The sequence below is a fragment of the Typopeltis vanoorti genome, chromosome 18 (genome assembly GCF_054136105.1).
Source record: "Typopeltis vanoorti isolate ZY-2024b chromosome 18, IOZ_Tvanoo_1.0, whole genome shotgun sequence".
NCBI classification, from domain to species: domain Eukaryota; kingdom Metazoa; phylum Arthropoda; class Arachnida; order Uropygi; family Thelyphonidae; genus Typopeltis; species Typopeltis vanoorti.
In genome coordinates, this window is record NC_143566.1 from 21161992 (window position 1) to 21180475 (window position 18484).

Consider the following 18484-nt stretch of genomic DNA (forward strand, 5'->3'; position numbering starts at 1 on the left):
AAGAATGGAAAATCAGTGGGCCCTGACAAGATCCCGGTGTAGGCATGGAAGGCACTGGGAGAAAGTGGGCATTGACCTGTTGTGAGACCAGTTCATAAAAGTTTGCTGACAGGAAAATATACCCGATGAGTGGAGGGAAAGTACTCTTGCCCCCCATCTACAAGGATAAAGGGAATGCACAAGACCAAGAATTACAGAGGAATAAAGTTTATGTCCCATACAATAAAAATTCTAGAAAGGGTGCTTGATGGAAGATTGAGAAAGGAGGTGGAGATTGCAAAGGAGCAATTTGGCTTCATGCCTGGTCAATCAATGACAGATTCTATCTTGGGTTACGTCAGTTAATGGAAAAGTTTCAAGAGAAACTATGGGAGCTACATCTGGTGTTTATTGATCTGGAGAAAGTGTATGATAGAGTGCCAAGGCAAGAAGCCTGGAGGCATCTGAGGGAGAAGAAGGTACCAGAGAAATATGTCAGGTTGGCACAGGAGATGTACAAAAATGTGAAGACAAGAGTTTGGACTTGCCTAGGATAGACAGAAAGTTTTCAAGTGGCAGTTGGCTTGCTTCAAGGGTCAGCATGTTTAATAATGTGATGGAGGTGGTGATGGTGGAAGTGAGAGAAGACTTGCCTTGGACAATGTTGTATGCAGATGACATCTTGCTGTGTTCAGAATCAAGAGAAGAGGTGGCAGCTAAACTGGAAAGATGGAGGAAAGTACTGGAAGAGAAGGGTATGAGACTGAGCAGAAGTAAGACAGAGTATGTGTTGCAAAGTGAATGGCAGCCAGGAGACAGATCTGGAGCTGGAAGGAAATGTCATCAGGAAGGTGTTAGGGACTTTAGATACTTAGGTTCAACAGTGGAAGAGGATGGAGAGGCTGAGAAGGAAATATGATGCAGGATACAAGCAGGATGGAGGAACTGGAGAGATGGCTGGAGTGCTATGCGATAAGAGGGTGCTGATCAATCTAAAAGGCAAAATCTATAGGACAGTAGTGAGACCAGTTATGATGTATGCTATGGAAACTGTGACCCAGAGGAAAAATAACATCAGCAGGATGGAGGTAGTGGAGATGAGAATGTTTAGGTAAATGTGCAGTGTGACCAGAAAAGATCGTCTGAGAAATGACTATGTGAGGGGAAACGGTGAAAGTTACGAACTTAGGAGCGAAGATACAGGAGGCAAGATTGAGATGGTTTGGTCATGTGATGAGTAGGGAGGATGAATATGTGGGAAGAAAGGCCATGCAGATGAATGCGCAGGGGAGGAGGAAGCACGGGCAGCCAAAGAAGAGATGGAGGGATTGGCCCAGAGGAAAAATAACATCAGCAGGATGGAGGTAGTGGAGACGAGAATGCTTAGGTAAATGTGCGGTGTGACCAGAAAAGATCGTCTGAGAAATGACTATGTGAGGGGAAACGGTGAAAGTTACGAACTTAGGAGCAAAGATACAGGAGGCAAGATTGAGATGGTTTGGTCATGTGATGAATATGTGGGAAGAAAGGCCATGCAGATGAATGCGCAGGGGAGGAGGAAGCACGGGCAGCCAAAGAAGAGATGGAGGGAGCTCGTGGAGGAGGACTTGAGGATGAAGAACTTGGATGTGGTTACAGCCCACGACAGGAGAATGTGGAGGAGATTCACCAAAAACAGCAACCCCACTTAAGTGGGACAAGCTGAAGAAGAAGTAGAGTACTTCATGGCTCTGTACTAAGGCCATTGTTGTTTGATTTGTATATTACAGGAATACCTTGTATATCGCAGTTAAGGAGCATAGAGTGTGAAGAGCAAGAGCTGTTTAGGTAGTTGAACTTGGCAAGTGCAAAATGAAGGATCATTATGGTAGATTTTAACCACAGCACTATAAATTAGATATAAGAAATGGCATGTAGTAGTAACAGAAGGCAATTTCTGGAATTCTTGAGGGACAAATATCTTACACAACATGTAGTAGAAGAAACACAAGGTTCAAGAGTTTTGGATTTGGTCATAGCATCAGAAGAGCTGATTGTAACTAAGATGACTTCTCTGCCCATGGGTAGTGAGAGTGACCATGTAGTTTTGACTTGGAAGATGAACAGACATGCAGGAGTATCAAAGGGAAAGGAATATATGTGTAATTACAAAGCAGGTGATTTTAATAAGCTTAGATATCGGCTTGGAGCTGTTACATTGATGGAGGAACTGGAAGGGCAAAATATCATCACTACTTAAGAACTGGTGAAGGAATAATTATTAACAGAATGTCAAGTTGTATACCTTGAGTGAAATAGAGACACAATTTGGTGTAAAAGTGACAAACAATATCGAATAGGAACTGCAGGTTAAAAAAAAAAGTATGGAAAGGATATAAGGAGAGGGGTGCAAGAGCAGATGCATGAAGAATATGACTCAGGCCAGCAGAGTGATTAGTATTGCAAGGAATGCAAAACTGCAATATAAGAAGAGATTGGCCCTGAGATCAAAAAAAAAATCTTAAGGAATTCTTTTATTACATAGCTAATAGGATGAGAACTGACTGTGGAAGAATTACATTGTTTGATAAAAATGGGAGTAGGGCAACTGATGCAAAGGCCATAGTGGAGTTGTTCAATGAACACTTTTAATGGGATATTTCATCCTGGAGAAGTAGGTTTTAATACTACAGGCAAAGGGCACGTTTATCTGAATAAAGCAATTGGACTGGGTGGTGGTATTATTATTATTATTATTATTCGAGCCTCCATAGCTCAGTCAGTATAGACAAAGCCCTTTGGTCAGAAAGACCTGGGTTCAATTCCCGTCAGTGACATGAAAAACCTTTCTCTGGTTTCTTTCGACCAAAGGTGGGTTTACTAGTCTCATATGGAGGTGGAAGATTTTTCAAACCTCAAAACAAGCAAATTGGTCCCACTACGGCAAGGAAAGCAATGAGAAAAGCAATATAAGATTGGCAAAATATACAACTAATAGTCCTATCTTATTACCTATGGTTGAGAGAATAGGATAGGACTATTATTATTATGTGACACCTCCAAGGAGTCCAAAGACTCATCGAGGGAGGGCACCTACTCTACAACTATCCATCAACTACAGTAAACCACATCATCTACACCAATGCCATCTACTGCCCACCACCACCACCAGTATTTTCTCAGACAATCGCAAACATCCATGCCCACGGCAGGATTCAAACCCACAGCCTTTTGGCTGGAGAGGAGATACACTAACCAGGGTGGCAATGCCATTTTGCCGTGGGTTTTGAGAAAATGCACTAGCTAAAGAACTGCTAGCTCCATTGACCTGGACTTTCAATGAGAGTCAGCCATGGAAACATGCCCAGGGAGTGGAAGGTAGGATAAGATAAAGCCATTGCATAAGGATTGTAGTAGAATTGAAATGTTGAATTATAGCCCAGTTTGCATTTCATCAGTAGTTGTTAAGATTTTGGAGAAATTAGTGAGGGATCATTTACAGCATTGGACACATGAGATTAATATTATCTGTGAGAGTCGGCATGAATATGTTAATGCGCACTCTTGTTTTAGCAATCTGATTTTTACAAAGGATTTCAGAGGGTGCCACATGATAAGCTGATATTTAAGTTGCAGCACATGGGTTTGGATGTCAGGTTAGTGAATTGGATTTAGGATCGGCTGTCTGATAGATAGAGAGTTGCATATTGGGAGTAGTATCAAGGAAGCAGAAGGTTACAAGTGGAGTCCCACAAGGCTCAGTAATGGGATCTGCATTGTTTAACTTTCTATGAATGACATTGTCAATGGATTGCAAGAGGGAATATATTTAGTTATTTGCAGATTATGTGAAGCTGGGAAGGGTTATTAGTGATAGTGCAAATGTGGTAGCCCTTCAAGATGATTTGAAAAAACTTGACAGATGGGCAATTGAATGGGGGAAGGGGTCTCAGTTTAATTCGCTAAATGTAAATGTTGAAGGAACTGTATTGAAGGAAGTGGGGGAGGGAACAGATCTTCAGATGATAACTGATAGAAATCTGAAATTCAGGGAACATACTGCAAAGGTGATGAAGGTAACCCAGAGGTTTGTTGCAATACCAAGAAGGATGCTGACCAGCAGAGAATAAAAGTTGTCATTGTATTGTATAAAGCTCTGATCAGACCATACCTGGACTGTTGTGCTCAAATTTTGTCCCTAGGATTTGAACTGGATAAATTAACCTTGGAAAGAGTGCAGAGGCAGATAACCAAGCTGATATCAAGACCATACAGTATTAGTTATGAGGATAGACTGAGAAAATGTAGACCGCAAAGTTTGGTAGGCAGAAGGAGAGGTGACATGATTAAGACATTTAAACTATTGAGAGATAGTTACAGGGTTGACACTGGGGAGTTCTTTTGTTTGGTGGAATAGGGTGAAGAAGTGAGGACAGTGAATGAGTTCAAGGAATGGTATGATAGACTGTTGTCTAGGGTGGACCTACGATGAATCCTGTGACTCAATGGAGGTCTTGAATAATATTATTATTCTTATTATTCAAGACGGCCAAGTGTTTGATAAATGTGTTTATCAAACACTGTCAATTATCAGAATGACGACTTTGGATAATGGAAGGTTCGGATAATTGCAGTAGTATTAAATGTCTATTAGTGGTCTAAAGAGAAATTGATTGACAGGGTCTGTTAATTGAAGGTCAGATAAATGGTAAATTACTGTGTATATAAATTGTGTATATACATATAATTAAATGAATTATTAAAGACTGTAGAATGAAAAAGTACTATCTCCCATAAGTGGAATAAATGTCAACCATCAGATTCATTGTACTTATGTTTGGACAATGAAGTAACATTTTTTCTAGAATATTTTTCTAATAGAATGTCAGAGATGCTGAGAGGCTTTAATTTCTTCTACTAAATTTCTTCTTGGGCAGAAGAGGCAGAAATTCTATAGCACTTGAAAGCTTTGTTAATAAAGGCTTCAATGAAACCATTTCTCAAGAAGATCGATTTGATGTAATGCAATTCTTTATACAGTAGGTCATCTGCAGAACATAAAAAAACATGGCATGATGTATTAAAGTCTTAACAATCCCAATTTTTGGACTATTAAGAAATTGTGCCATCACAACTCTGAATAAATATAGCAACTTGTGTGAGTTTTCATCTGAAACATTAAAACAGTCTACATTGTGGACTGATTCTGGTTGATGAAGAATTAGCATATCCAAAAAGGCTGACTGGTTGTTTCCTTCTTTTTATAAAGTGAACTGTATTTTGGGTATGAAATTTTCTAAATCAGAAGAACCATTCCACACTGCAACAGTGCTATCAACACACTTCTAAAAAGTGTCGGTCTGGGAGAAATATCATTGAGGAGATATCATTCAACGTGTCCCATAATGTAGTTAACAAGTGTGGGAGGATGTTAAATTGTATACTTTTAGTTTGTTGGTACAATTTATTTTGAATGGTAAAATATCCCAAGTAAATAACAAAATCAAAAAGCTTAACATTATTAAAGGATAATCTTGCTTGAGTAATTTGATAGTATCTGACAAAGGAATTGTAGAAATTTTTACTACACTCGTTTGTAAAAAGTTTAGTTTATATTTATTTATTAAATTTTTGTCATTGTTTGTACCAATGGTGAAGACAGGCTGCCAGTGGTGTCAGATTTCTAACAAGGGCAGTCTGAAAAGTTCATGGCCTAGACCATAGATGGTAACACTATCCTCAAGATTTTTTTTTTCTAAGTTGGTACATCTGTCATAAGCATCCATGTAAAATTGCAATCATTCATTCTATCAAGTAGTTTGTTTTATACAGCTGTCTGAAGCAAAAGTGTTGTCTGTATCCCTTAAAAAACATGGCATGATGTATTAAAGTCTTAACAATCCCAATTTTTGGACTATTAAGAAATTGTGCCATCGCAACTCTGAATAAATATAGCAACTTGTGTGAGTTTTCATCTGAAACATTAAAACAGTCTACGTTGTGGACTGATTCTGGTTGATGATAAAATTGAGTATCGTGTGGTCATAAAATTCTTTGTAAAAGAAGGTTTAATGCCAAAAGAAATTCATTCGAAGTTCATAAGAGTTTATGGGCACTCTTCTCCTTCATTTTTGACAATTACGAAATGGGCTGCCAAGTTTAAACGTGGCCATACAAGCCTTGAAGATGATCCACATGAAGGACATCCAAAATGTGTAACAACACCAGAAATCATTGATCAAGTGTCCACGCGGTTAGCCTAGTGGCTAAGTGCTTCGCAACGATATGCCTGGGGAAGGAGTGTCCTAGGTTCGATTTCCATCAACGATGTCAGGAGCTTAAGTATCTTCCTCAGTCATAGCCAAGTTATGGCTTGGGCGTGGACATCAGAGTTTCCCCCCCCCAGGACGATCCCTCCAGCCATAGATCTGAATTGTCAGCTATGCCGAGCCTGGTTAAAAATGGGGGGGGGGGGGATTGAGGTGGTGCCATACCTCCCCGTAAGAGGGACTCACAGCCAATGAATCGCCACACGAAATGAATGAATTGATCAAGTGCATGATATGGTATTGGATGACCAGCGAGTCAAAGTGTGTGAAGTTGCTGAGACTATGGGCATTTCAAAAGAATGTGTAGGATATATTTTGCATGAAGAATTGCAAATGAAAAAGCTTTGTGCAAGATGGGTACCGTGCTTGCTCACAGCAGATCAAAAACACACTTGCATGAAAATCTCTATACAGTACTTGGAGCATTTTAACAAGAATAAAGTTTTGTGCAATCAATTGATGCACAAAATTGATTTTGTGCATCAATTTATTACTATGGATACGACTTGGTTCACCATTACACACCAGATGCCAAACAGCAGTCAAAACAGTGGACAGAAGTTGGTTATTCGGCACCAAAGAAGACAAAGTCGGTTCCATCAGCAGGAAAGGGCATGGCATTGGTATTTTGGGATGCTAAAGTTTGTTTATTAATTATCTTGAAAAGGGTAAAACAATAACCAGGGAATATTATTCTGATCTTTTAACCAGACTAGATGAAAAAATTAGTGAGAAAAGACCCGGTTTGCAGAAGTAAAAAATCATCTTTCATCAGGACAATGCATCTACCCACAAAGGTGTTTTGGCAAAGGGAAAATTAAGGGATCTGCACTATGAATTGTTGGAACATCCACCCTGTTCCCCAGATTTGGCTCCCTCTGACTTCTATCTCTTCCCAAAACAAACTCTTCCTCACTGGGCAGCGTTTTTCTTCGAATCAGGAGGTGATTGCAGCTGTAGAGGAGTATTTTGCAGATCTTACTTAATGAGGGATGGGATAATGGTGCTGGAATAAACGTATTAGTCGTAAGGTAGATTATGTTGAAAACTAAAAATAATTTTGAAATTATAAATTATAAATTTTCATTGTCAGGTTGAGGACTTTTCAGACTACGCTCCTGTATATATATTATACAAGTTTGTATGTATATATAGTTAAGTATTACTTATAAGATTGTGTGTGTGTGTGTGTGTGTGTGTGTGTGTGTGTGTGTGTGTGTGTGTGTGTGTGTGTGTGTGTGTGTGTGTGTGTGTGTGTGTGTGTGTGTATTTTGCTATGATAATTCTCTCATATTCTTAAAATCAATCTCAACTTTCTCAAGAATTAGGTAAATTAAATTTACACACTTTTATATACAAAAATGGAAAACAGTTTATTAATACTATGCTACTAAAAATACACAATATTCTGAACTTTAACCACAGTAACTCATCTTCCTCCGTAGCGCAATTGGAAGAACGACGGTACATTGCGCCCTTCGATTGGAATAGGCCTAAGTTCGATTCTCGTCGCGACGGGAGGAATCTTTATCTGGTCGATTTCAATCGATGGTGAGTTAGCCGATCTCATACGGAGGTAGCAGGGTTTTTTCTCCCGGAAACTCGGGTTTTTCATCCCGCATACATACAAATCGGCCCTTCAGAACACACGCAATTTACAGACAAAAATTACTAGTTGTGGTGGTGTTGGAGGTGGGCGGTAGATGGCGTTGATTCGTAGTAGAGGTAAGGTGTAGAGATAGTTGAAGATGTCCTCCCGCGATGAGTCTTCGGACTCCTTGGAGGTATCAGGAATAATAATAATAAAATCTAAAATATAAATAAACCACAACTTATCTGTGCCTAAAATATGCCAGCTATAAAGAAGCCTTATACTCTTCTTCACTTTCTCTCAAACTCAGCTGCACTTCAAATAAAAGTTGAATGAAAAAGTTTGTCTCTTCTGCAGAAACAGTTACTTGTCTTGAAAACCACTTTTCTATTACAAAAATCTTGAAAATAACTGATTTCTTATTCATAGTAAGAGATACAAGAAGTTCAGACTGAACAATAAATTCTTCAATTTCAAACACCGCCTAGCATAATGCCTTCTAGAAGAAAAAAAAATAAAATAAAATCGCACAAAAACGTTTCTTCTTTCTACTTTCATCATCCAGATTCCAAACCATTCTTGTCTTCCCATACAAGGGGTTTCCAAGGAAAGATGATCCAACACTTAAAAATCAACTTGCTGTATCTATTCTTCTAAAAACAGCAGTTAAATCACTGTTAAAATGGAACTTCTAATATCTGATAAACATTTCTCCTTTAATACCTGATAAACATATCTCCATCTGTATGAGAAACTTCATTTATCAAGTTTCAAAATTTCCTTGCAAAACTGTTATTCTGTTACCTTTGTAACATAACAGCTAAATAACTTTTAAAGTTCTTTCATTATGAAAGATTAATACCAGTGGAACTTTCCTTTAAGTTGTTCCAAAAATTCTTCCACGTCTCTCATAATCTGTATCTCTAACTCAACAGTTATCCAACTGTTTGATGGTTACAATGTACTTTTCATTCATGCATGCTCTAGCATATTATTACATAACACCTCCAGGGAGTCCAAAGACTCATCGACAGAGGGCAACTCTACAACTCATCGCCTGCACCAATGCCATCTACTGCTGACCACCAACACGAATATTTTCACAGACAATCACAAACATCCATGCCCAGGTGGGATTTGAGCCCACAGCCTTTTGGCTGGAGACTGGATACGCTAACCACCTGGCCAATCAGGCCAGCTTCTAATTATTATAATATATTAATAATAAATCCAATATACAAGGGCTATTCAATAAGACTAATTTTACTGTCACGAAACCACTCATCACAATATTCATTTCTGTGGAATAAAGAAATGTCGCTGTCTGTATTAACAAAAGAGGTTGATAGCGTATATGGGCTGATGTGCCAGAGTGTCACGTGACTAAACGCAAGCTTGTTTCGGTGCACCTACGAGCCACGACCAGTCGTCGAAATGGAAGCATCCTTGGAACAGCGTTATGTGATTAAATTTTGTGTGCGTTTGCAAAAAATCGGCATCAGACACTTTTAACATGATACGCGAAGCTTTCCACAATGAATCAATGTCGAGGGCAAGTGTTTTTCGCTGGCATAAATCTTTTAAGGAAGGCAAAATGTGGAAGATCTTGAACGTGAGGGAAGACCTTCAACGTCCATCATAGAGACAATGATCAACACAGAGTGATTATCATCAAGGAGGATCGCAGAATTACAGTATGCCAGCTGCATGTTGTCCTGAATATTTCTGTGGGAAGTGTTCACTCAATCATGGCTGAACATTTGAGACTGAAATGTGTTTGCTGCTGATGGATTCCCAAACTCTTGACACCGGAGCAAATGCAGCATCGAGTGGATGTGTGCACGGAATGGAAAGAAAGACTGGAACAAGAAGGCGACAACTTCTTAAAACGCATCATTACAGCAGACGAAGCTTGGTTGTATCACTATGACCCTACAATGAAACAACAAAGCAGTGAATGGAAGCATCCATCTTCGAGTTTACAGTTTTACAGTTTTTGCTTTCTTGGGGGTGGGTTCACACCCACCCCCAAGAAAGCAAAAACTGTAAAATCTGCTGGTAAAGTTATGACCATAATGTTTTTTTGACTACGAAGGCATTGTTTACCAACATGCTGTAGAACCCGGGAATACTGTAAACGGCTCATACTATGCGGATGTTTTACGGACAATGATACAGCACATCAAAAGGAAGTGTCCATTGCTGAAGAATGGCTTCTTATTGCACCACGATAATGCAAGGCCACATATTGCTGGTTGTGTAGTGGACATTTTGCATAAGAACAACATAGGTATCCTACCACACCCTCCATACAGTTCTGATCTCGCACTGTGCGATTTCTGGCTGTTTCCTCAGCTCAAGAAAGCATCATTTAGAAAGCAATAAAGCATGTGTAAAAGCTGCGGAGGCGGTTTTGAAAGAACTCTCAAAAAATGGGCTTTCACATGCGTTTAAGAAGTGGACGCAACGTTGGGACAAATGCATTGCATCTCACGGTAGTTACTTCGAAAAAGACCATGTAAATGATGACGATTAAAGGTAATCTGTTTTCTGTATAAATATAGTCTTATTACTTATTGAACAGCCTACGTATATATTAGAAAAATATATTAATCTAATATATTATGCTTCTAATTCTACTTCAGTCATGAAGTGAGAGAAACTGCTGCTATTATTATTATTACTACTACAGTAACCTCCATGAAGTCAACTGATTCATCAGGGAGGCCTACTCAACCAACAACATGTTTATCATAAGGAACTTCAAAATGATTTACATGACCTGCATTCACAATGCACTCCAAGAACGCATTCCATTCACCAACAACTCTCCACATAAAAAATCTACTCCTCATACGCTTCTTCACCACATCTTTATTCAACTTCCAGGGTTGGTCTCTCATTCTTCCCATCTTAACATCCAATCTTTTTAAAATTCCTTCTGTATTAATTTGGTAGAGTCCCTTAACCAACCTGATGCTCTCTATCATATCTCCTCTTTTCCTCCTCTCCACCAAACTATAATCCACATTCCCTCAACCACTCTACATAACCAACACCCCAGAATCCCAATATCACTTTGGTTATTAGTCTTTGGATCCTCTAATGTTTCCACATCACAATGAAAACTAAGCGACCAAAACTGAGCACAATAATCTATGTGTCGTACCAATGCCTTACACAGAGGCACCACTTCCTTATTCCTACATGTTAATATACTTTTTTTTTTTTTTAAATTGCAGCAGCAATACAACGTGCAGTCTTTGCAATACTTGCAATGTGCCCTCAGAACTCTAGTACACTGTCTATCATCACCCTATGATCCTGAATCTCTTCTACTTCCTGAAGTACAGCTCCACCAATACAGTATGTAGCCTTATATCTCTGCATCCTAAAGTGTAACACCTTGCATTTATTAATGTTAAAAATATTACCCACTCATCTATCCAAGCTAAAAGTCTATTCCAATCTCCCTGTAGAGAATTAACATCAGCAATACTGGTAATTCTACCTAACTTTGCATCACCAGTAAATATTTGAAGATCGCCAGTCAATTCACATGAAATGTTAACTAATAAGTTAAAACAGCAGGGACCCAAGAACATAGTCTTCAGGCACATCACTGGTCACTTTCCTTTTCTAAGACACTGCTCCAACATACATAACTTGGTATCTTTCAGAAACCCAATCTTCAATCCATTATCCATTCCCCATCTTCAGCTTATAATTTGTCACGTGGCAATCTATCAAATGCCTTTACAAAGTTCAGAAAAATCACTGTAGATAAATCTCTCTTATCAAACGCTGGCTGTTTGGCTATTTGGCCAAGAGGCTGCGGGTTCAAATCTTGCCAAGGGCATGAATGCTTGTGATTGTCCTACTAACCAATTACCATATGTACTGCTGTGACCTGTTTCCTGGTGTAGTATGACCCTTGATGTCTTTGCACCATAAAAAAAAAAAATCAAATCATCTCCCTTATCAAACACATTTGTCATATTATCATAAAATGTAAGCAGATTTTAAAACAAGACCTGCCCTTCACAAGCTATTGCTGACCATCATAGAGAATCTTATGTCCATCAATCCAATCCTGTAATCTATTTCTAACCAGTTTCTCCAACACTTTAACCATAACTACATATATACAGGCCAGTCTATAAATGAAACTTCTCTCTTAGAACCAAGTTTGTGGAGAGGTACAATTTGCTTTCTTTCCACTCCTTAGGAACCTTTCCCACCGCAAAACTTTCATTAAATAACCAGGTCACAATATCATCATTCAAATAAAATGAAAACAGAATTCAAAGAATGTGCAAAAGAGTTAGCCCATTCTTCAAAAATATGTGGTGATATGTCATCCATTCCCACAGCCTTATTAATATCTAACCTAAGCAACTTCATACACCTCTGATTCTCTCACCTTTAATTCACCTAATACTTGCCTCTCTTCTACACGCACATCATCATTCACACCAGTATGATATACACTGATAAAGTATCCATTAAATAATTTGACTATATCATTTGCTAGGCTATGGTCACTCTGCTACTATAATTATCCACCAGTTTCAACCTGCCATAACTATTGTCACATAGCAGAAAAATTCCCTTGGATTATCTTTGATCTGACTAGCCAATCTTCTCTCATATTCTACTTTTTCTTTTTTAATGATGGCCATTTTTCTGGCCTGCAGTTTACATTCTTTGTGTATCTGTTCACTATAAACTGTCTTGTACCTCCTCCATAACAACTTTTGCCCCACTGCTTGCTTGCTTTATTTCATTGTTCATCCATCTCACACCTATTCTATGTATTCACTTAACTTTTGTTATGCATTGTTTGTCTCAGATACTGCCTTATCATTTCTTATGTACTGTCAACATCTTTTCTGCACAACTCATCAACCCAGTATACTGATGCTAGTTGACTACAAAGCTTCTCATGATCCTCCATCTTATAGTTCCACATAGAGCTTCTTGGTAACACCTTTTTTCTGTTTGACTGCCTTCCAAAGCAATACCTCATGAATACTCTCACCAAGCAGTGAGGATATTGCCATCCTAACTAACATTATTTAACTTATTCCCACCTGAAAGAGTAGCATTCAACAATCCTAACATTGGTTAGATCCCTACCCGAATGAATGTGGAATTCAATATCCTAACCAATGTTAGTTAACTTATCTCTATCTGAATGAGAGCAGCATTCAATCCCCTGATGGGGAGGGGGGGGGTGAACCTCGCTGTTTTCATTTCCTCACAAGTGATCCATTCACAAAAACATCAGCCATAGATATGTCACTCAATTTGTAATTCAAACAGAACAAGAGAGCAAAGATTAGCCCAAGGCCTTCACTCTGCTAATAGAGTTAAAACTCCAAGGAGATGCTTAAATAATAAAATAATAATTTTTATATAATTTTTTTTTGAGCAAAACTAAAAACTCAGAAGAACAAACTAAGCAGATTGATTCATCTAGAGTAATGGGGGTAAGGAGGAACAGACGGGAAGCGAGGTAAATGGATTGAGACATCTACAGTTATGGGAGACAGGAAGGAACACTGACATTTATAAAACAGTGTCCTGTTATACTGTCAAATAAAGTTGTGGCTATAATGAAATAGGGCACAAAAGTAGTTTTTCTGATTTTTGAAAGAAGTTAAAATACAATACAAGAAACTCAAGAGCTAAATACTTCTAACATATCTTCATAAGAATATTAAGATGCAATGAATAAGGATATACTCCTATGTTGGATTAGTGTACTCCCTATAGCTTCCATAGCTTAATGTCTTTTGGGTGGAAAGATCTGTTTTAATTCCATGTAAGATATGAATGCTCTTCTAAGTGATTTTCAACTGAAAGTGAGTCAGCTAATCTTATACAAAGGTAACAGGGCTTTTCTCTCAGAAACTCTGGTTTCTCCTTGTAAATCAGAGAACGTGCGATTAACAAACAAAATACAGTGCAAGGCAGTCTGGTATAGAGTAACCATAAGAGGTAGATTAGCAATGGGGATATACTTCATTTAAGTGCCAAATAATAATTTTCCGTTTTCCTACTGTTTTAGACAGTACGGAAACAGAACATACAGAATAATATAAACTTACATAAATGCCATTGCAGTTGGAATCAAACAGCATATCACCATCAATAGGCCTGTAGGGGAAAAAAAAAGTGATAACAGTATTATTATTAACAGTTGTTGGGTAATAAAATTTTATGAGATTTAAAACATGATCTTATATAATAAATATTATTACTCATTAAAAATTCAAAGTTGAGCAATAACAAATTTATTAATATGAGATTAACATCATTATTTTTGTTAATGTTTTTAGGACTACAGGATTAATGAGAAAAAAACTGCATTTCAGTTTTAATAGCCATGAATATTTACCTAAGAGGAACAGACACCAGGCTTATTTTACAAACAAAGGACTAGTTGCTTTATCTTGGCAGGAAAAGTGAACTGACTGACTTGCTTAATCTCTTCATGCCACAGGGCACATAAGGCTAAGATCCTTTCTTTCCACAACTTTCTGTGCAGAGCCAGTGTTCTTACTTCTAACCAGCTTCCCCATCCAGCTTAATTTCTCTCCTTCTCCATCATCCTTCACCATGTGAGCTTTACTCTTCCTATCTTACACCTTCCTTCAGGGATCCAAGTCAGAGCCACCCTTGGGTGGCTCTGACTCAGGATGAACCATGTCATCATGGTTCATCCTGAGTATGTCCCGTCCATCTCCATCCACACAGTTTGATTTCCTCTTGAATACTTTTTGTGTTAGTTATTTTATATAGTTATTTATTTGATATTTGGTTTGGGCAATAAATTTTTAGAATTTTTCTAAGACATTTGGTTTGGAAACTGTTTAACTTTTGTTCTTGCATTTTACTTATTTTCCAAATTTCTGCTCCATAGAGTAGAACAGATCTAACATTAGGGAAATGTGAACAATGATTACAAATAAGCATTTCAAATAAACCATTAAAATAGTAACAGTCAGAACAAGACATGAATAATGTATGGCATGTGCCATTTGTTTCATTCTACTTGAATTGTTTTGAGGTAAATGTTGGAAAAGTTTAAATCAAGTTAAGGTATCTCACAAGATATATTTAACAAATCTTATAAGATTGCAGTTATTTATGCTTTCTGACTGTTAAAATTCTAACAGTTTATATGAGATATACTTTAATTTGAAATCCTTGTTCACTTTTCCAACCTGAAGAAGCAACTAGTTCTTTGTTTTTGTGCAGAATTTTCTCCTGTTTATCAGCATCAGCAGTCCACACACCCCAAATCTGTCCTCATTCTACATTCCCTAATTCCATTATCATCTTTGTAACACTTCTTTGCACCCTCTCCACAGCTTTTTCCTTCCCTTACTTCCCTGAGTGTTGATGTGTATGTAGTAATGACAGATGTGAGAACAGAGACAAAATTAAGTAGATGAAATGCAGTTGAGTGGATATTACTATTAACATTTGACCTCAATGGAATCAGATACTCATCATGGGAGGTACACGCTATTGCACAAAATGCTCATCCAACCATGCCTTAAAATGATTCAATGTATCTACATTCACAACACATTCAGGCATTGCATTCCACCCCAACCACTCTCCATGCAAAGAACTTTCCTCATTCCTCTGCTCACATCCTCTTTATACAGTTCACCTCCTTCCTTTTATTCACGAGGCTTTGCAATTTACAATCTCTCAATCTGTACTCGTACTCCACATTTCAAAGACCACATTCCAAGGACCACCTTTGTAAATCTTCTGGAACCTTTCCAACATATCCTTTTCACCATGAAAACCCAGCAACCAATTCTGTGCACAGTAATCCATATGAGGCCTGATCTAGGCCTTATACAATGGCATAACCAATCTATTTCTTCATGTCACACTCCTCCGCATCATTGTCATCTGATGTGATGTCTTCATCACAACTTGTGGCCCTTGAATTTCAGGTCCTTGTCCACCACCACTCCCAGATCTCTCTTTTCCTCTCCCTCTTTTAAAGTTTCCCCAACAAGTGTACAAGGGTGGTCTGAAAATTTCTCAGCCTAACAATGAAAAAATGAATTCATAATTTCAAAATTATTTTTATTTTTCAGCATAATCTCCATTAAAACTAATACATTTATTTTAGCAATGCTCCAGCATGCACCATTATCCCATCCCTGTAGTGGTTCTCAGTAAGATCTGCAAAATACCCCTCTACAGCTGCAATCACCTCTTGATTCGAAGAAAAATGCTGACCAGCGAGGGAGAGTTTTAGTTTTGGGAAGCGATAGAAGTCAGATGGAGCCAAATCTGAGGAATAGGGTGGATGTTCCAACAATTCATAGTGCAGATCCCTTAATTTTTCCTTTGCCAAAACACCATTGTGGGCAGGTGCATTGTCCTGATGAAAGATGATTTTTTTCTGCAAACCAGATCTTTTCTCACTCATTTTTTTGTCAAGTCTGGTTGAAAGATCGGAATAATATTCCCTGGTTATTGTTTTACCCTTTTCAAGATAATTAATAAACAAAATGCCTTTAGCATCCCAAAACACAGATGCCATGACTTTTCCTGCTGATGGAACTGGCTTTGTTTTTTTTGGCGCTGAACAACCGGCTCTGGCTTCTGTCCACTGATTTGACTGCTGTTTGGATTCTGGTGTGTAATGGAGAATCCAAGTCTCATCCATAGTAATAAATCGATGCACAAAATCAGTTTTATTCTTGTTAAAATACTCCAAGCATTGTTCAGAGATTTTCATGTGAGTGCGTTTTTGATCTGCTGTGAGCAAGCGCGGCACCCATTCTTGCGCAAAGCTTTTTCATTTGCAATTCTTCATGCAAAATATATCCTACACGTTCTTTTGAAATGCCTATAGTCTCAACAATTTCATGCACTTTGACTCGCTGGTCATCCAATACCATACCGTGCACTTGATCAATGATTACTCGTGTTGTTACGCTTTTTGGACATCCTTCACATGGATCATCTTCAAGGCTGGTATGGCCATGTTTAAACTAGGCAGCCCATTTCTTAATTGTTGAAATTGAAGGAGAAGAGTGCTCAGAAACTTTTATGAACTTCGAATGAATTTCTTTTGGGATTAAACCTTCTTTTACATAAAAGATTTAAAAAATCTTTTATGTAAAAGATTTGTTAAATCTTTTACATAAAATTTAACAAAGAATTTTATAACTGCATGATACTCAATTTTATCCATTTCAAGGGATACAGACAACACTTTTGCTTATGACTTGCAATTTCGCATGGATGTGTATGACAGATGTACCAACTTAGAAAAAAAAAAAACTTACTGATAGTGTTGCCATCTGTGGTCGAGGCCGAGAACTTTTCAGACCACCCTCATATATATATATATATATATATATATATATATATATATATATATATATATATATATATATATATATATATATATATATATATATATATATATATATATATATATATTGATCATGACTGTTTTATAAGAAAATTTAAAGAAAACTCAGAAACCATTGTGTTACCTCCCCCCTCCACACACACAATGTAACAAAAAAACCAAGGTTTCAACCTACACCAAATCTGGTTCACATTCATCAAAAATCTAACAACCGTGTGGGATATGACATATGTTATATCACAGAATGTGGCAACTGGCATTATTCCAACAAGGCTTTTTTATTATAATTATTACTATTTTAATAATATTACTAAAACCAGATCTCCATGGAGTCGAAGACTAATCATGAGAGGTAGACGGTAGTACACACAAAGTCCATCAAACTGTACTTGAAACTCATTCAATGCAGCCATATTCACCACAATGTCAGGCAATGCATTCCACTCAACTGCTCTATGCAAAGAACCTGCTCCTTATGCATCTGCTCACACCCTTCTTATACAACTTCTAGGGATATCCCCTTCTCTCATTCTATGAAAAATTTTTTCCATATTAACCCATTGTTTATCAACTTAAACATCACAATCCTATCCCTTCTCTTCCTGCAATCACAAGTCTTTGCAAACTTTATTCCTCAATCTGTCTTCATATCCCACACCTCAGAGAACAGTTATCACCTTAATCAGTCTTCTCTGGAACCTTGCCAATATATCCTCATCATTATGAAAACTAGGGGACCAAATCTGTGCATAATAATCCATGCAACACCTGATCAATGCCTTATACATAGAAAGAACCTCTTCATTTCTGTACATTATGGTCTTCTGCATCATTGCCATAATCAAATATGATGACTTTGCATCTTGTACATTGTAACCTCTGAACTTCAGATACTTGTTCACCACTCCAAGGTCCTTTGTCTCATTAGCTTCCTCCAAACATTTCCTACTAAGTGCATACTTTGCATCCCATTGTTGCCTACCAAATTTTAGAACCTTACACTTTGCAACTCTGAACTGAGAGTTTCATACTGTTGCTCATTCATACAATTTAAGTCCTCCTCTAAGGTTACAACATCTGCTTAATTCCTCATCACTCTCTCCAGTTTTTCAACTGCAAACAGTTGTCACCAGTTAAACCCAACCTAATATCATTAATATACAAATAATAATAGTCCCCAAACAG

The 18484-nt window shown here is 37.8% G+C and overlaps 1 protein-coding gene across 1 annotated transcript in view; it reads right to left on the bottom strand.

Annotated features, from left to right (window-relative positions):
• Positions 1 to 18484, bottom strand: part of LOC150096529 (acyloxyacyl hydrolase-like) — a 236400-nt gene that overhangs the window by 114413 nt on the left and 103503 nt on the right. Inside the window, exon 8 of the mRNA XM_090408466.1 lies at positions 13992 to 14040. Within this exon, the coding sequence (XP_090264592.1) occupies positions 13992 to 14040 (49 nt within the window). The remainder of the gene's footprint in view (positions 1 to 13991; positions 14041 to 18484) is intronic.